The sequence below is a fragment of the Camponotus vicinus genome, unplaced genomic scaffold (genome assembly GCF_025532165.1).
Source record: "Camponotus vicinus isolate PSW18456_S1 unplaced genomic scaffold, iyCamVici1.0 SCAF_3, whole genome shotgun sequence".
NCBI classification, from domain to species: domain Eukaryota; kingdom Metazoa; phylum Arthropoda; class Insecta; order Hymenoptera; family Formicidae; genus Camponotus; species Camponotus vicinus.
In genome coordinates, this window is record NW_028141967.1 from 24,552,491 (window position 1) to 24,572,233 (window position 19,743).

At 36.6% G+C, this 19,743-nt stretch overlaps 4 protein-coding genes across 9 annotated transcripts in view; 2 read left to right on the top strand and 2 right to left on the bottom strand.

The window, feature by feature from the left end:
- Positions 1-229: 229 nt before the first annotated feature.
- Positions 230-3,674, top strand: LOC145967907 (zinc finger CCHC-type and RNA-binding motif-containing protein 1). The gene is made up of 4 exons (XM_083092996.1): positions 230-662; positions 740-851; positions 1,014-1,358; positions 1,501-3,674. Exons 1-4 carry the CDS (start codon positions 550-552, stop codon positions 1,627-1,629), a joined length of 699 nt encoding a protein of 232 aa, XP_082949122.1. The 5' UTR covers positions 230-549; the 3' UTR covers positions 1,630-3,674.
- Positions 674-12,181, bottom strand: Sbf (SET domain binding factor). 2 transcript variants are annotated; one of them, XR_014437594.1, is made up of 14 exons: positions 11,159-12,181; positions 10,785-10,870; positions 10,420-10,707; positions 10,112-10,331; positions 9,771-10,012; positions 5,378-9,681; positions 5,160-5,307; positions 4,920-5,065; positions 4,612-4,838; positions 4,272-4,478; positions 4,089-4,171; positions 3,669-3,826; positions 1,242-1,326; positions 674-1,108 (listed from the first exon to the last, which is right to left on the bottom strand). XR_014437594.1 is itself a non-coding variant. In XM_083092940.1 (12 exons), exons 1-12 carry the CDS (start codon positions 11,256-11,258, stop codon positions 3,734-3,736), a joined length of 6,144 nt encoding a protein of 2,047 aa, XP_082949066.1. In that variant the 5' UTR covers positions 11,259-12,181; the 3' UTR covers positions 3,092-3,733. The 2 variants fall into 2 exon arrangements, 1 of the variants encoding a protein (XP_082949066.1); XM_083092940.1 differs by lacking the exons at positions 674-1,108; positions 1,242-1,326 and having other exon boundaries at positions 3,092-3,826.
- On the top strand, positions 11,580-19,664 carry Vps36 (vacuolar protein sorting 36). Of its 2 annotated transcripts, none has more exons than XM_083092989.1 (7): positions 11,580-12,194; positions 12,320-12,515; positions 12,594-12,949; positions 13,014-13,178; positions 13,242-13,457; positions 13,533-13,726; positions 19,226-19,664. In XM_083092989.1, exons 1-6 carry the CDS (start codon positions 12,099-12,101, stop codon positions 13,710-13,712), a joined length of 1,209 nt encoding a protein of 402 aa, XP_082949115.1. In that variant the 5' UTR covers positions 11,580-12,098; the 3' UTR covers positions 13,713-13,726; positions 19,226-19,664. The 2 variants fall into 2 exon arrangements, with proteins under 2 accessions (XP_082949115.1, XP_082949114.1); XM_083092988.1 differs by lacking the exon at positions 19,226-19,664 and adding an exon at positions 14,046-14,277 and having other exon boundaries at positions 11,582-12,194.
- The window catches only part of LOC145967886 (uncharacterized), a 61,522-nt gene continuing 56,095 nt past the window's right edge, over positions 14,317-19,743 (bottom strand). For all 4 annotated transcript variants that reach the window (XM_083092946.1, XM_083092944.1, XM_083092943.1 and 1 more), the window contains exon 14: positions 14,317-19,549. In XM_083092946.1, coding sequence (XP_082949072.1) covers positions 19,367-19,549 — 183 coding nt within the window. In that variant the 3' untranslated portion in view covers positions 14,317-19,366. The remainder of the gene's footprint in view (positions 19,550-19,743) is intronic.

The window sequence follows — 19,743 nt, forward strand, 5'->3', positions numbered from 1 at the left end:
TCGTATATAATAGCAAGTTATAACTGCAAATGGTTTTATATTTTAATAAATAAACCTTTTGCATGGTATCTCCATGTTAAAAAAATGTAGATAAATAAATATAAAATATATCTGTATCGAACATTTAGTACACGAAATTTAACTTTGTACATAATGGCTGCGTTCAGCAGGAAAAGCTGTTTTGCAACTGTGTAAAATTTGTGAATCTGATTGGTGTATGCTCTTAGATTCAGTCAAAATTAAGAGCATACACCAATCAGGCTCACGAATTTTACAACAATTGCAAAGCAGCTTTTTCTGCTGAACGCAGCCATTGACAAATTTTTTTGTCGATCCCACCCCCAACCAAGGTTAGGTTAGACATAACTTAACCTTGTTTTTCGAGCTGGAAGTAAATGTCGGAGCAATTCTTCTAAGCATTCTAATAAAGAAAACAAGTTAAAAAGAAGTGTGAAATATTTTTGATGAAATATTTTATTTGCACAAAATAAGAATCACTGAGGTTTTATGATGTGATTCTTATAAAACAAGATAAAATTGAGAGAAAACATGAGCGGTCATATTGTACCAAGCAAGTCCACTGTTTACGTATCGAATTTACCGTTCTCCTTAACCAATAATGATGTACATCAGCTGTTGAGCAATTATGGGAAAATTGTCAAGTGAGTAATCATTATAACGGTGAAATAACTTGTAATTTATAGTATAAATTTATCGTTTACATTCATTTACATTTCAGAGTAACGATATTGAAAGACAAAGTAACGCGACGTAGTCGCGGTGTCGCCTTTGTGTTATTCCTTAAAGTAGAAGATGCTGTATCCTGCGCAAAAGCTCTCAATAACACAGAGGTACAGATTTAAATTTTTGCCATTTACGCTTAATCATTTAATATATATCTTCATCTTTATATTATTTTATATATAATCGTTGATTTGTTTAAGTAGCGCATCAAAGAATCCAATAATGATACAATTTTATTAACATTCATCTTTTTTTCTCAACTGTATTAGGTATTTGGTCGCACTGTAAAAAGTTCCATAGCAGTTGACAATGGGCGCAGTACTGAATTCATACGTCGTAGAGATTATCCAGACAAAACCCAGTGCTATGAGTGTGGACAAGAAGGACATTTATCTTATTGCTGCAGTAACAATGCATTAGGTCCCAGAAAACCACCACCAAAAAGAATCAGGATACGAAAGAAAAATGTAAAGCAAGAAAAATATGATACAAGTTACCTTGATACCGATGATAGTGATGAGGAGACGAAAAGGCCAAGACGCAATACCAATGACATCGACGATGATGATACGGAAGAAGAGCCTGAAACACTAAGTGCTGTCATTGCATTCGAGGTACACAGTTTATAATTTTTTAATTTTAATTAAAAATTGAGAAAAAAAATTAATTTAAATCTTTAAACATATGAGAAAAAATCTATAGACTTTTATAGAATAAAGTTTACATTTTCATTGATATGTTATTTGATCATTTCAGCAAAGACAGACTGAATTGGGACATAGACAAACAATAAATGAATATAATAGAAAAGAAAAGTTAACTGTACCAAAAAAACGTTATAAAAAACACAATTATTTTAGTGATGAAGAGTATTTTAGTGAGTAATATATGACATCAAAAAAATAAATATTGAAGATATCAATAATAATTAAAAATGATTATTGTAAATTATTACAAGTAATATTTCCAAGGCTTAGCAAATTAATATATTTATTTATATATTTAGAGAAATTCAATGGAATATTTAAAACTCATAATAAAATGTTCTAAATTGTTTTCGTATTGGTAGATTTTTCTTCTTTCTTTTTTTTGATTATTAATTATCCACATGTATCTTTTAAACATATATCTTATTGATATTTTTCATTTGATTTGAAATTCAATGATTTAACATTATATTAAATTTAATATTATAATAAATGATTTTGGATAGCTTATTTTTAATTATTAATTTATGAAAATTATTAATAACACTCTTGTTCCTGAGATCTAAAATTCAAGAACTAAAAAATGATACTCCAGATTTGTTCTTATTGATTTAATTTTACTGTCAGCGCAATGGCAGGATATAATAATCAAATAATTTTAACATATTTAGAGACAGAAATTGTCTTCCTCATATAAGCTTTGAGCACAACACTTTTAACAAACAATATTGCACAAACTATCAAATAACAATATTAATTACAATAGCGCATTTAATGCAATTATTTTATATATATAAGTATATATATGTATATATACAGAATGCCCCAAGTTGAGTTTCATCTTTAAAGAAAAAATAAAATATTTTAAAAGAAATTTAAAATTAGTCTTTAGTAAAAATTGCAGTATCGTTTTTATATCTTATCTAATATTAACAATTTAATATTAATCATATTATATGCTAAGGTTCAAATTAACATGTGCTTTTATACATTTCTTTTAAATATTTAATATTGGTCATTTTAATGACAAAATTTAAATTATTATTGTTAGAATAAAATCTATTTCAAAACAATAATTAAATATTTATATAAAATATACAATATATATATATATTGTAAATATTATATCAGCAGACATTGAGAATATTACTGAAATTGATTGATAGATGGTACATTTCTAATTATTGCTCTATTATATATAATCAATAAAGCTTTTATTATAATTTGATGTTACCTAAAAATAGTGTGTTGTAAACTTTGCTTGTATCATTGTAAAATGCTAAATGCATATAATAGTATATATGCCTTGAAATTATCACAGCATTCTTGCAATTGATTAATTTATGTGTATCACGTTAAATTGTCATTGAACAAATTTTAGGTACTTTAAAAGAATAGATATGTATAATTTATATTTTTATATTTTGTAGAAAGAAATGACATCGCTTTACAGTAATAATTTTACCGGGTTGAACGATTGACAAATTTATTTAACACTTATGCATAATAACTAATTAATAGAAATATTTACTGCATTATTGTGACGACAATCTTCTCAAGTGCATCAATTTGCTTCATTTGTTATTTCCCAGAAAAATTATCACTGAAAGACATCTTTTTATGAAGAAGAAATATATACGTACCAGACAAAGATTTATTCATAAATTCTGAATGATTTTCGCACGACAAACTTTTTTCTTTTTTGTACTTCGTCGTGATACAATCGTTTATATAACAACTATTTATATTTAATAAATTTTTAATATTTTTACTGAGGAAATAGACCGATTCCATTTTATTCAAAAAACTCACAGAAACTATGATAATCCTGAGACTTTCTGTATATATATATGAATATATGTGCACACAATTTATTATATATGAGCTCAATGCTTTATATTTCATTATAATTTAAACGTTAGAAAATATATTAAACAAAATAAAAAAAGATTTCAGGCATTACAGATCTTTCATCTCCCAGCTGAATTAATAAAAACTTTAACGCGACATAATTACAATATACATTATATTCATATACTAATCCTATATCGAGGATATGGATGTATCACATTGAAATTTATGATACTATTTTTCAGTCCAACGAGAGTTTGCGTTTTAAAATACTTAAAGCAAGATTACTGCAGTCTATGACGCATACACAAAAATTAGACTATGTAACAAGTATATATGTAACAAAATTAAAATTTGTGTTTTTACCCTCTATGTCAGTCACATCCAGAATTTTATTAATTAGTACTAATATAATCAAGCGCGCTGCGACATTATTGCAAACACGCTTGAACCTTCTCGATCCATTCTTGTGCTGTGGTTGCATCGGCGGCGCAAAAATTATACGTCCGTCTGTTTGTACGAAGCTGTAAGAAAAATGGTCCTGTCATGTTTGTACATCACACATACATTGTGCAATATAGCAGAAATGAGATTTAAACAATATGATAAAAATGAATTATAACTTGTAAAATTAGAAAAAATACACATCGGTAACGCTAGTGAAACTTTCTATCTTGTAAATTAATTTATCCGAAATTGTTTATACTTGATATACTTAAAGAATCGATACATTTTTTGTATATTTAGATTGCATACATTTTTTTCTATTAAAGAATAGATACTTACATCAAAGAAGGATTTATCATCCGTTTTCTTTGGTGGTCCGGGCATTGGTGCAGCTGGAGTAACAGACACCACCTCAGCCAAATCTGCAATACAAGATTTTGTACAATTTGATTTTGTATAATATATATTTCGTTGAATTTTTTTTTCCTTTGGCATATCCATTTTACGTGTCCGATTACATACCTATATATCCTTTACAATGTGAATCCTCCACTGCATCATAATATCTCAATTGATGTTTTATAGAATCCAGTACAAACCATCTTTGCTTCCAGCCCTTTAATAGAGCTCCCCGTTTATAAAGATAGCCTTCGTGCGTTCTATTTTCCGCCACGTTGCTCGAAAATTGTTCATAATATTGTTGAGAGCTGGTTTGTATAGTTGTTACACCTACAGGCAAAATAAAACAAAAATTCGAATTATTAATACGGAACGAATTCAGAGAGAAGATCATGATATGTAACTGCGAAGATAATATGCGGAACAAAATTGTGCTTAATCTAATCTAATAAAGCTTGCATACTTGAGTTTACGCTTCCATTATCGCCACCGCTTCTTGTAAGCGTGTGAGTCTGGAGATTATCCGTCACAGCCTTATACTTTGTGCAATTCTTTGGCACAGCATCCGCGCATTTGTCATGACACACGTGGCCGCAATCGATACATCTTAATCCAGCCTTTACGGGACCCCATAGCACACCGGAACACGCATCGCAATGAGTCGGCGTCGCGGAATCCAATCGTTCAAACCTTCGACAAGCGTAAAGTGTAATTTGCACTCACATGTTAATTTCAGTTTATTATTTTAGAGACATGGATCGTGAACGATACCTATGCGGATGCGCATATACGGAGCCTTCGTTCCCGGTAGTGTTTCCACCAGCGAGTTTACCACGTAACAGCAATTCCAGGGTGGAGCGTTTGTGAATCAATCGACCGTGGTATCGTACTAATGCTGTACTGAACGACGCGTGTCGCTAGAGAAAAGAATCGCAATCCAGCATGAAATTCAACAATAATTAAAATTAATGTAAACTTTTCTGATACATATACATAATGATTGCGACTTACGGCAAGTGAATCGGTATTCGGCAATTCGAGTTTATCCCAGAGTACTTTCCACTTTTGCGGCAAATGACCCAGCTCGGTCTCCAATTTGTGAATCTCCTCCAAGAGATGCGAGAATTGATCGGGAACCATTGTACTGACTCCATCGTATCTAGAAACGAATTGGTGTCATTTCTTACGTAAGAATGCTAAAATGCGACATTTAAAATCGATTCGCTCACCCCTGAGTGACCACTTTACGATTGCTCTTCACTACGCCATCCGCAGCCTCGGCCTCTTCCTCCTGTTGGGAATCTTGCTGTAGCACTTCGAGATCGTACGCCGGACCATGCGCCAGCTCCTCTTCCAAATAAAACTGCCAGATATCGAGGCTCGGTAAATGAGAGACCGGTCGCAGAACAGGATTCTCCGTGTTGGGTGTATACATGAAATTGTAAAAGAGTGGGCATCTCGCATGTTGCTTCTCCACGTAATCGAATATACTCTGCCCGAGATTGCAGCCAGTATTTCCAGTTCCTGCTAATCTACCGCCAGGATAGATCGTGTCGTCGTCGCTACCAGTGTCCACGCCCTTGTGGTGACTTGTCAGAGAACCTCTTTTATCTTCGATCGCGGTGATACCGCACTCGACCCGATCGAATTCGCAGTCTAACAGAAACGTGCGGAAACGGCAAGATACCGAATGATAAGCCAGAAATTTAAGGTAATACTCGTTGAATTCGAAGGCCAAGGGAAATTGTTTCTGTATCTGATGCACTATATCGAGAAACTGTAGGAACGTGGGCGTGAAATTTGTAGTTTGCGAGTTCGCGGCGAGATTGCTCCTGTGACCGAATCTGTGTCCGAATCCAAGCCATTCCTTTTCGATCAGGACCCTGAAACCATCGATCGTACGATAGTGCGGATCCAAGCATACCTGCGCCACAGAGCAAACGGTAGTCGTAGTATCCCAACCATCCTCCAAGCATACGGCCACTGACGAACCTTGCATGTCCATAAGATCAATAACCGCACCTGCCAGCTGCATCAGATTCTGCAATTGCTGCAACCACTCCGAGCTTTCGATTAGTCTGTAGAAGCTCTGATCGGGCTCCACGTTTGGCGAGCTCGGCACGCATGCTCGCATTAATTTCTTAAACGCTGCTTTGGTATGCCTCACATCATAGTATTCCACTGGAATGAAATCTGTCTTGGGAGCGGATTCCGCCTTCACGCCCTTCATGTGCGCCTTTTCGCCCAAGATATAGAGAGCTGCGCGTTGGAACGTGTGAACACATTCTGTGCCACTGTCGGAATCCGCGGAATGTCTAACAGTTCCGCGCTGATGATGAACGGAGGTAAGAGAAGCTTGCGAGTTATGTCTCTTATCCTTCAAAGAGCCCCATCGACCAAAGTTCTTGGGACCTTTGCCGCCGGACGAGCTAAAAGTGCTAAGGGGTTTGTTAAACGGATTGCGACGTGACTGCTCAGGAGTGGCATTACGATCTTCCGCCGCCAGCAACAGCGAGTCTATACTCAAAGAGCTGTCGGACATGCCCCATGCGGAACCTTGTCGCAATACGGAGAGTGGCGTCACGGCGACGAGTGCCATCATGTACTTTTCTTGCTCTAGAGAAGAGGTAGTTTCCGAAGACGTGGTCTTGAGGTTACTGCTGGAGGTCGGATGGGCTTTCAACATGCCCATCACACCTTTCCCATGATAACCCGCGCCCCGGATCAGCAGTGCCTTCGTTCGTGGATGTCTCCAGGTAACGACTGGCATTCTACTGTGGCGATGAAGCCTGCAAAAACGTCGAATGCTCTCGTCCGATACAGAAGTGGGCACGATCAGAAGAGCGGGATAACTCCGGCAAATCATGTAAGCGCAGTTTACTGAGGTTAGTCGAAAAGGTTCATTGCGACGATTATTGTGCGGTCCGTTCGAATAGAGACCTAGCCGATACCAATCCCTGACATAGCTACGTTCGGATAAACGTTCAAGGGTCTTGGCATCGGTCGGCGGCTGTGTCACCATGCCAGGTATCTCAAAGTCGTCGACGCTGAGATCATCGTCGTGACTGAGATCGTTGTTGTCGGTCATCGGTAGACTCATTCGTCCAGGTGATGTCATATATTTATTGTTGCTATTGATGAGATTCATATTCGGTAGCACATACTTCTGGCGCTTGGACGACTGCTTCGGTTTGAAACCAGCTTTGCGTGCGGTCTTCAACAGTGTCTTTTTCGCGAAACCCTTCAACGTGGCGTTCTTCTCCTTATTTTTATGATGCGCCGTCTGCGTGACTAGGATCTGACCGTTAAACGCGAAGTGATGAAAAATGTGTGGCGGATATCGCGCCTTGTGCACGAGTTTCCTCAAAGTATCGATATTCTCGGGCGTCACCTCCTCATCAAAGGCCAGTTTTATCAATTGGAACGTGCAGGAACGTAATTGTAGACCTTCCTGAAGACATTGATCCAGATGTGCAAGATGTTGTACGGCGACTCGCTTTTCCTTGGTAAGAGACGTCACGGGAAAGGCTCGTACGACTAATTGTTCGCAGGCGAATGGATCGCATGGTATACCTTTAAACACTATTCTATAATTCGTTAAGAAGATGGCACCCTCGGCCGGCAAGAGAGGCGGTATCTTGGGCAGTCCCGCGGAGCTCTCCTCTCTGCCATCGGGCAGCAAATAAACGCGCAACCCGTCCATTATCACTTCCTCACCGGGCAACATGTTGGGCGTCAAAATTTTCGGTTTCTGTATCGGCGGCAGCCTTTTACTTTCCCTATGGACTGCTTCGAGCGTTTCGATGTGCATATGAACAACCCCCGGCACCATTTGATGCAGGCACCGCACGTGCTCAGCACTAACGCCGCCTTCGGTGCAGACGCGATCGACGAATCGCGAAACCATTCGTATGACAGCGCTGCCGGTTTCATTTGGATCGGTCTCTTCGAATCCAGACTCGGCGTCGCCACTGTCACTCGCCACGCTATTCGTGATGCTATTACTCGCGCGTTCTTCGTCGTAGATGTGATCCTGACGATGCGTCTTTGAACCGATGTCTAACGGCACCAGCAAATAGACCATTCTGTTGGCGTAATGAATCGCCTGGCTATACATGGTACTCTCCTCGCTGTTCACAAGTTCCTTTTGCTTTTCAGGGTCGATTGACGGCCAAATTCGCATTTGATCCGCGGCAATCTCCAGTGCCGACGGTTCCTGTGCTTGATAAATGGAATACCGATCGCGATACGGAAATTCCTTGCCGTCTCGCGGACTGATGGGACTCAGAATACCATCATTTATGAGTCTAGGCGGCGAATTGTCGCCCGGCAGATACAGGCGTTTGATATCTTTTTGCACGTCCAAATAAAATGCATCTTCCCAAAACTGTTGATTTTGCCATACCGGATGCTCCTGAATGCAGGTGTACGCAAATTGGATCACACCGGTGCAAAGTTTCCTGCAGAATGCAGTGGCGAGTGGTAACAGCGCCGCGGCGACTCCATGCTCGTCCATCGACGAGTCGTCCTGTAACGCACAATTCATCAGACGTACCACCAGATCGAATTGCTGATGTTCCAACATGGCCTTGTTTCCGACCACGTGTTGCGACAGCTCCATGCAGAGCGCTAACCGGGCCGCTTTGCTCTTCAAAGCTCGCAAGACAGCTGGAAACGTCTTGCGAGCATCCGATATTTTGTTCTCGAATATACAGTTGATGCAATTGCGCAATACTTCTAGTCTACGAGCAGAGTTACTGACCAGATGTCTAGTATCGTGAATAAACGAGATGTGCGGACCTATGGGCACAATGCGAGGCTGAATCGGTCGTAGGGAAGACAGTCTGACTTTGAGATTGTTCTTCGCGAGGCCCTCATCGATGATCACTTGAACCTGCTCGGGATTGATACGCGGCAAAAGAGGTTGATGAATCCTCGCAAACGCACCTTCGGGTGGCTTCAGGATCTTCTGCACATACGGCTGAGGATTCGGATTCTCATTCAAATACAACTGTTGCGCCAGTTCCTGAATATGCGTCAAAATGACTCGGTGATCCTGCGTTTCCTGTTTTAACTGATCGTTCAGATTACTGTATAGCTCATCCCACACGTCGCAGGGCCTCCATGGCGGACCTCTCTCCGCGATGAAGGACGTAAAAAACATGCAATCTAAGACCCTCGTGGTAAAATCGCAGTCTGTAAGACCTCTCTCTCCCAAAAATGCCGCTTTGTGGAAAGTAATGACCGGTTTTGGATGTATCCGTATCAACGTTAGACAGCTCCGGTATCCTTGCAACAATTGAGCAAAGGTTCTCATAAATACCGCTCTAAGTTCTTTATCAAGCATGGGCGAATGCGGCGCCCTGGTAGCGAGCGGAGGGAAAGCGTAATCGGCGCATGTTAATTCCGGCTGCAACACTAAAGATAACGCATCCTGCGTCTGAGAGAGCAATGGTTCTGGTAATAAAGCAAGCGAAACACCATCGGGAACCGTTATAGAGCCTCCATCTAGATCGGCAATTATTACATCCATCTGTAAAAAAAATTAAGTTTACAGTGAATATTGAACGAGAGAATTTAAACGCGAGATTCTTTCGAGATCATATTTAAAATTTGCCTTACAAGTTCCGCAACTTCGTATTTTAACGAGCTATGTACACCCATAATGAATGGCGTTGGAGTGCTGAGTATTTCGACTAAAGCCGCAGGCAAAAGAGGAATGTAAACGTGCGAGTATCTGAACGGATACATCAACGCTGTCAGGGCGCGACATCCTTCGGTCAATCGAGAATAACTAGCAGAATGAAAAAGTATCTTGTGTTCTGTCATGACTGCGCAAAATAATACTAGCACATTACGAATACCTAGAAAATACATTGCACATATCAATAATATAACCTACAATGACCAAGATATTATATAAATCATTTGCAAAAATTTAATTGTTATTATTGTATTCTTACCTAATTGCTGAAATAATAAATTTACACTAGTATGAGTTATAGGAAGAGAAGGACTAATTGGTGGTTGAAGCGCTTGACGATCACCCGCTCCAATGCTGAATCGTACCTGTGGCCCACCAGCAGGAGGTACTTGAATACATCCTAATATGTTTCCAACTAAAGTCTCTAATGGTATGCCAAGATTTTCCACATACACTGTATAAATGATACCGAGACAGTTCTACAAGAATAATAGATCACAACTAATGAGTTGAAATATAAAATCAATATTAATATTCGATAATAATAATTGTACAAATAACACATACTCTAAATGTTTCTATGTAATCAAGTCTGGAAACCAGCACCAGACATTTGGGTGCATACATAATGCTATGATGTGCAATGGCGGGTATCGCCCTGACCAGAGGTCGACTATCTCCATCAACGGGATCCTCTTCCTCATCTACTGGTTTACTTGGCACGATGGAGACTGTTTCATTGAAGCACATACAGGCGCAATAGTGTCGATTCGCATCGATGTCTGTCAGTATCGACACAAAGAAGCGTGGCTCTTGTCTCTCCGTTGACAAAGCCCATCCTTGCGGTTGACAAAACTATACAAAACAAGATATATATAAGTAGAACGATATGATAGGTTTGTTTCTGGAAAAAAAAAAGTTTTGTTTGTTACCCATTCTATTCCTTCAATGAAAGGTGTATCTGGCCAATCTTTCTCTGGGAATCGTTGCAATATAACTCCGCTACTCACACCACCCCCTATAATCATGACGATACATGTTACATATCTTTTTCAATTTTATGCAGCGATTAATTTTCACTAATTCCATGATTGCAAAATTCATGAAATAATCTCATTATAAATGCTACAGAGAGTTATTAGATTTATCTTTAATTGCGCTTTGCTACTTTTCTTGATGCAATCTCAGTTTGGATATATCTGTCATTTATCTCATATAATAAAAATATAAAGGATATAATTAGAAAATAAAGAACACTGGCCGTAATAACGAGAAGTAATGGACACAATTTCTGACGGTGACTTACTTTCTTTCTCGTGATCGTAGCCGACCACTACAAAGTAGTCGGCTAACCGAGACATCTCGGTGTATTCGTGGGGCTGAGTGGGGGTGGTTGCGCTCAACATCCCACGTCGTGTTTGTTGCGCGTGATTTCATGGACTGTCGTACCTGGCTCGCGACTCGTGTGCGGCTCGGCACAATAATAACTTTTATTACCTACTTCACGTTCCAACGGTACGGTCGCGCGAATTGACTTCAAGGAATTGTCACAAGCGCATCTCCCTTCGCGACTCGCGTCGCGTCGCGAGGATCTCGCCGGGATCTCGCGCGCGCGAACAACCCTTCGAGAGGCTCACGGAGAGGTTTAAAGAGAAAGGAAAAAAAAAACAAAAGAAGGAGGGGGCAAAACTGCGAGCGACGAGCTCTCTCGTGAATCCTTTCGCGCGGCCACGGGCTCTCGCGTTCTTCTAACGCGACATCGCGTCGCCGCCTCTCGCTGAGTTTCGCGGACCCGCCGAAAATAACGATGCCACACCCCGTAGTAACCTCAGTCCATAACCTTCCAAACTCAAACGCCACATTGGGGGTTTGTTGAATCCGTCCGCGTCGAACACCAAGGACCGAAAACCGCCACGGTTACGTGGAACGAAGACGAGACTCGGAATTGTTTTTTTTTTTCCACGCCGGATGCGCCAGTCGATTCGATCGACGTCGATGTTTTTCTCGAGATCGCGCGCGATTGGCGTATACCCCTGGAGCCTGCCAATTAAACTCGTCGCTTGGAGGCGATGCCACCGATGGTCGGTCACGTCAACACGTACGTCACGATATACGTACGGTCGTCATGTCAGATTCATTCACTGGCTGACAGTTCGATTCCACCTAAGGGTATTCAAGTTCGGGCTAATCACACGAGGGTGGCGAACATGGTCCTTCGTTTTGACAGATCGTGATAGGGTTTCACGATGAACAGATTCGAGTACGCCGATTCCCGGCTCATGCCGAATGAGGTTTACGCGAGACGCGACATGGCCGTGCGTCTCTACGACGGCGATACGAAGGTAATTAATGTCGCGGATGTGGTACTTGCGGGAAACCACCAATGTCCCTGAAGATGCATGTGTTATTATTCTTTAGAGACACATATAGATGTAAGGATCGTATTAATGTTAGAATAACTTTTCAGACTAACTTCGAAGGCGGCGAACTAATCTTAACTAGTCACAGAATACTCTGGGGCAGACCCGGTGATATACCACGAGGTAATACTTGTTTGTCGCTGTCGCTTCGATATGTCGTTTTCTTCGAGGAAGAGAATCCCGGACCATTCTCCTTTGGACGTAGTAAAAAGATTATATTACATCTCTCTGAACCTGCTGTTGGTGAGACTCCAAGTTACACAAGTTAAACGATTAATAATTTATAAACTAGACTAAAAATATTTGTGTATATTTGTTTAGATAAAATGCCTGGTCCGGCGGATAATAGTTTGTATAATTATGTCAAACTGTCCTTTAAAGAAGGTCTAGATTCAAATTTTATAACTCAATTATCCGATACTATTATAAAACGAGTATGGGAAACTCCTACCACAGGACTAATTGTACTTAACAATGCGCATGATAATCAAGGAAATTCAAAACTGCTACCGCAGATAAAACCGCGGACGGGTATTATTGGTATCGAGAGAAGTTTACAAGCGAAGCAGAAAGAAACTGATCAAAATATATCATTGGCGTTTCAAGATCTCACAAAACTTATGGATATGGCTAAAGACATGGTGGCCATCTCAAAGACAATCTCTGCTAAAATACGGGTGATTTTCAATGATTGCTTTGTAAGGTTGACAGATTGAGGTTCATAATGCAGGATCATTGCAGGAGAGACAAGGTGACATAACGGAAGATGAAACTGTCCGATTTAAGGCTTACCTAATGAGCTTAGGTATCGACGATCCAGTGACAAGAGACGCGTATAAAAGCAGTAACGAGTACTTTGAACAATTAGCAAAGCAACTTGCATGCATCTTAGAAGAACCAATAAAGGTTTGCAATTTACATATTTAGAAATATTTAAAGAACAGTGGAAAATGTTATAATTAATTTCAGGAAGTAGGCGGTATGATGACACTTACAGATGTTTATTGTCGTGTAAATAGAGCAAGAGGTTTGGAACTTTTGTCTCCTGAGGATTTATTACACGCCAGTAGACGTTTGGCGCCCTTAGGTTTACCGATTGTGTTAAGGAGCTTTGATAGTGGCGTTATGGTTCTCCAAATTCGTTCTCACGATGATAACGCTGTCGTGGATAGCATAACGGAATTGGTAAATATTCGATTATGCTATAAAAATGAAAATTTTTAATCTACCCATTATATCTTATCCATATAAAACTTTCAGTTGAAGGAAAGGGAATCTATGACGGCCGAAGATCTTGCACAATCGGAGGGTATATCAGTATTGTTAGCGCGCGAGCGATTGCTAGTCACGGAAAAGCACGGCAAAGCGTGCAGAGATGATTCGATAGAAGCTTTGAGATTCTATCCGAATCTATTTTTAGAAGAGATATCTAACGACTAATTTTTAGCTGCCATGTAAGCATACGATTTTCTTTCTTCTTTTTTTTATCCTCAGATTAATATTGACCATTGTATAAAACACCAACCCTTAAAGGTTTCATACATTTCTCAAGCCTTCATATGCTCAAAATTAATGCAAATAGCTAAATCTCTATTAAACACAGTTACTTTAAAATAAAAATAATTATTTTCATAAGTATATAATTGTCTTGTTCCTAATATTTAAATATTTTTTGAATAATTTAAATTTTCAAGATAATATTCTTTGTGTATATGTTATATAAATATTATATAAATCGCAATACTATACTGAATCATATATTTTATTTCGTAGCCAGAAGAATTTAAAAAAAAGTTGAAAAATTAAATTATTATCTTAAATTACATGAGATTATGTGCATACGTGTGTGTATGTGTACTCCTGTGAAGATGAAATAAATTTTATATCTATACTAACATAATCTCTCTTGACACGCTTGAAACGAAAACGCTGATTGATGGAAAAAATTAAGACAACATGTATATAAATGATTATGTATATAAATAAAAATAAATGTGGATTTAAATTTTTTTTACCATAGAAGAGTATAAGATAAGGTAATGAAGTGCAAAGCATCATGCATTTTAATTGAAATATATTTTTTTAGATTTATTCATTAAACGAACTGTGTAAATAGAACCGCAACCATGATTAACAATGATCGTGTATAATTAATAGTACATGATTTTTCGTATCTATGTTATTTATGCATATACAGGATGGAGATTATGTTCTAAAATAGCAGTCCAATACATTTGCTACTATATTCTTTGGCAAATTTAGAATCAACTTTCTTTTAAATATCCTCTTTTTTACTTTTTAATTTTCACAATTAAATATTTTTATAGTAATTAAATAGTAGTTTAATTAAGATTCTTTCAAAATATGCTATTTGAAATTATATAACATAAAGAAAGATTCTACAATTTTTTTTTATATTAATTAAATTTAATTTGAAAAAAATATTTTAATTAATTTTAGTCTTTTTAATTTTAATTTCTTTATGATTAAGAAATATTAATGTGTGTTTCAATATTTTAATCATTAAAAAATTCAAAATTCTCTAGATAATCCAAGAATATATTGGCAAATTCTGATCCACTATTTCAGATGCACCCTGTATTAGACACGTGTTATATGTTGTACAGCATACAAATGTCCGCCGTACAATACCGTCCATCATTAGTAAATTACGGTATCCTGCACAAGTCAATGCAGTTAAATTTGTTCGCACAATTAATATAGTATAGTACAAGATGTCGTATAACAATACATATATATATTATACCTTTGACGAACACAAGCTCGAACGTACCTGTTTGTTTATAAACAATTACTTTACACACATTAATTTAAACATCAAAAAGTCCGACTACTTTTATGTCCAATTAAAAGTAATTTATACACACAAGATAATAAATCACTCGTATGTGATATATATTCGTAATTATTTATATATTATACTAAATAATATTCTCTTTGAAAATAAAATGAAAAATTCGCGCACGCGATTTTATTCAATTTCTTTATAAAAATTAATGTTGACATCGCGTTAGAATTGTTACAATTAATTTGCGCATGCGATTATTGATTGATCTTCCCAGTAATTCCTGAGTTAAACATTCGAGGTACGTTCGAGTGCATTTTAAAATGCAATAGGGAAGGCTTGGCAAGGTTCATTTTTTAAAAGGTCTTACTTTAATCAACGAGATACGAAGACTATAACGCATATATACATATATAGGATGGGATGTGAATGTGCCCTTATTATATCACAGAGAGGCGTAACAAAAATATAAAATAATTTAAATTTTATATAATATTTTGTATATGAACTCTCTCTCTCTTTCTCTCTTTCTCTCTCTCGCGTACACTCATGCAATCGCTATGTGTTTTTCATGATTCGTCCCACAAATTGTTAACATTGTAAATTATTAATAATACCGATATATTATATTGGAATATCTCTAGCTATCGACGCGCATATAGTATTGCTATTATTTATTTATTAACATATTGCTTAGTAACATATGATTTTCAACGTGCGCCTTGAGAATTTAAAACTAATTCTTTTAATCGATTATATTTAAAAAGAAGCTATATAGTTATTGATACGCATACAGTGACGCTGTTTGTGGCACGAATCACTCTACACTATTATTGTCATTATCATTCGGTTCTCTCTCTTTCTTTCATTCTCTTTGGCTATCTTTCTTTTCTTTTGTATTATATTTCTCTAAATTTCTTGTTTTATGTTGTCGCCTCGTCCTATTCCTTTTCTGCTGTAATTGCCTTTCCATTGTGTGTGTCTTTTATTCTTCTACTTTTATCATTTTCTATCTTTTACCATAATATAACTAGCCTCTGACAAAATTAAATTCTGAAAAACGAGATGCAAACTATTAAACAGCTCTCATTTCTTTCCCCCTGAACTCGTCTTGCGCGTATATCGTATATTTTAGATATTATCGTATACACGGGAATCCCGAGAACGGTCCGTATATCAATAGCAATAACTCGAGAGCGCATTCGCTTGTATTACATTCACATAACGATAACTTTATCGTTGCGAGGAAATCCAACGCATTTTCATTGGAATGAGGACCTTGAATAAAACTGAGCAACCGTTTTCTGCGCGACACCGTATATACGACATCCACGTGTATACAAACATGTAGACACGAATAGTAGACACGTAATATGCGCATAGACGTGAATCGCACATAGGTATTAAGAATAAAAGTTCAGTTTTGTGCTGATGTACAACAGTGTTAGATGCTAATCTGCTTATCTTGGCTTATATGTATATGCGCATGTTTGCAAATTATGCGTATGTTTGCTTATGTACAATGCCTCATTATTACATACACATACACACATGTTCATACACACGTACACGCACAGTTCTTTTAAATTAGAATCTGCAAATTATATATAATTGCGCGTATTGTTTGACGCGATTCGAAAAAAGCTGCTATTTCAATCAAGCTATCTAAAATTATAGTTATAAAATTATTAAAAAAATTTCAAACTTAATTATTAATAAAGAAAATTTTAATTTTCGCAAGTTTTAGCGATTTTAACTTAAAAATAGGTAAAAATTGATAGATTAAAATTATAGATAAAAGATTATATAGCTAAGTGTCGCACATATATATGAAACTTATAAAAAAATTTTACAATGATATAATCTTCCCCACCATTATTAGCTATCGTTATTAGAAACATTCGTCATTACAATTCTCGCAAAATACACATCCCCCATTTATTTTTCTGTCGATTCCTTCTACCTAAATTTATTCTTGCGTATATAATATACATATCAGTGAAGAGATAAGAATATCGTTCGCAAAGAGGGTGTGCCTTACAATTAGATTTATGAAGATTAATGAAAAGTGAGCGATATTAGTCCCATTAGTAATTGGCGATAGAAAAATCTGCATAAGTTAATAAGTGCGAAGTGGAATAGTGGATTTTTATGAGACGAGAAGAGTGTATAGATTGTAAAATTTTGCTCATAATAATGTATCTTCTTTTTTTAAGTATATATATATAATATATATGTACACGTATGTGCGCGTGTACAAAGACTAAGCTTGCGAGTTTTTATCATGTATATGAAGAGGTACAAAAGTTATAGAATAGGCGTTGAGGTCCAAAAGGCTGTCTAATTCGTGCGAGTCGTTACCGATCGTTTTTCTTTTTGTCTTCTTTTTAGTAGTGATCGAATGTCACGGGATTGCTCGAGGGTGTCGGAACTTATACGCCGATAGTTTCAATTGCACTTTATAAACAATGGAACATAAACTCATAGAAATTTATTTTCTCTACGTAATTAAATTTCTAATTTTTAAAATTTGGAATCATTTGAAAAATAAATTTCCCTCTCTTTTTTATTTCTCTTTAATTTATAAATAATTCACTCTCTACGCCAAGTATAGTAATTTCTTAACTTAACTTAAAAATTTATCTATTTTAATTTTATTAAAAGAATTAAAAGAAATAGCTTCAACATAAGAGTCTCAAATTAAATCAAATCTAAAATCTAAGAATTTTACATACAGAAACTTCTTATCAAACATTTCTTTTTTAATTTCTCTAATTTTATAGAATAAATTTTTTGTATTTATTGCATCCTGATCAGAAAAGCACGCATTTTAAATTCTGCTGTATTATAATAAACTTAAGGAACATAAATAGATGGTAAATAGATTTTTAAACTATAAATCACAAAGAAATAAACATATAAGTCACCATCATATATAGCAAGAATTTTTGTGAAATGATTAGAAAAGAGGTCTATAATTTTGCCTTACATGCTAATTTTACGGTATTCCTTTCTTATATCTAATCTAGTTAAATTCTAATGATAGTCAAAAATTGTGACCCTTGGTTCTTGAAAGGCAAGATATATAATATTGCCAAAAAACCAATATGTGTAATATTTATACAGGAAACTATGACGATTATATAAATTGTGTATGTCTTATTTTTCACGAATGCAAAATCGTCAAATCTATTGCAAGAGCCGTCAGTCTCTCGAGATAGTTCCGACACCATCGAATATTGCAATTGGGCTTCGATTTTTCATCATATGGATTATCTTATCGTGGAACAGATCGTAATCGATCGTGCGATTAGAATTAACGCACATATGTGAAAAAATACATTCTTATCGTTTTTATTTACGGCGATAACCGCGTAGTAACCGTGCGCGTCATGTATTTATTGTTTTTAGAGATGATAATTATTCAATCATGTATATGACACATAAAAGTGATTTTATGGATAATGTGAAAAAAAAATTAAAATTTGTTCACGATTCCAAGAAAATAAAAAGAGAGTCAACGTTTTCGTGATAATGATAAATGAATTGCAAGGATGATGAAGGAAAAGTTCAATAATTTACTAACAACTACATGATTGATTTTCAAGTCGCGTGGCGTCGAATGTTCATAGTTTAATTCCTAAGAGAGGAACTTGCAATTAAGATAGAGATACATAAAATGTAAAAAGTAATTGCTTCAAAGAGTTAATTGCTTCGAGACAGATATGTAACGGAACGCATTATTAAAAATGTTGCGTCGTATTTCAGTCGGTCGCATCAAATTTCTCTAGTTTTATCTATTCTTTTAGAAGAAAAATAGTTTTAATATTTAATCAAAACTATCTTTGCGATTTGCACAATTTCCTGGATAACGTTAGCACAAAATTTGCGCTTGACGACGAATTCATTTTCGACAAACTAGAGAATTAAGTAATAATTAAGTAATATCGGTTCCCGCAATGTGCAGTAAGATTCCATATCGATTGTAAATTTCTTTGTTAAACGATATCGCGCATTTACCGCCACACACAGTAGTCTGAACGATCGTTAACGTACTAGATAGGATGCTTATGACACGCATCTCTGCGTAAGAGATTGTATCTTATTTTACGTTTAGATTATATAAGTTTGCGTATGTCTTTTCCAGATACGCATAAATACATCAAAGAACGCGGGCGTGACACAAAATTTTATACGAGATGGTACATGAAAAGTTATACTTTAAGACTGCTTTCCGCCACTCCGGTCATTCTTTTGCTCTTGTCCCTTGAACACGACGATTCCGTTTCTATTTCCTGAGAGGATGCCACATGGCGACCGGACGCCGCAAGGCCGCTAACATTTGTCTCCAATGCGCCAACGCTTTTCCCGTCGAGGTAGATCCTATGATGATGTGGCCGACAGAATACGCCTTTGGACTCGTACTTTGATCACCGCTCAATTCCGCCACCGTCAATCTCAGCTGTATAGTCTGGAAAAAGATAGATTTGATAGAAAGATCTCTAAATGACTAGATATAAATTTCTAAGAATAGCATATCGATTTATAAAATATAATATTCGTATGGAAGGAGATTTTGTGAGAAACTCCATATTTTTTAAGCGAGATTTGATTGATCGAAAGATCGATTAGAATTCGCTTTAACGATGATTTGCAATTATAACT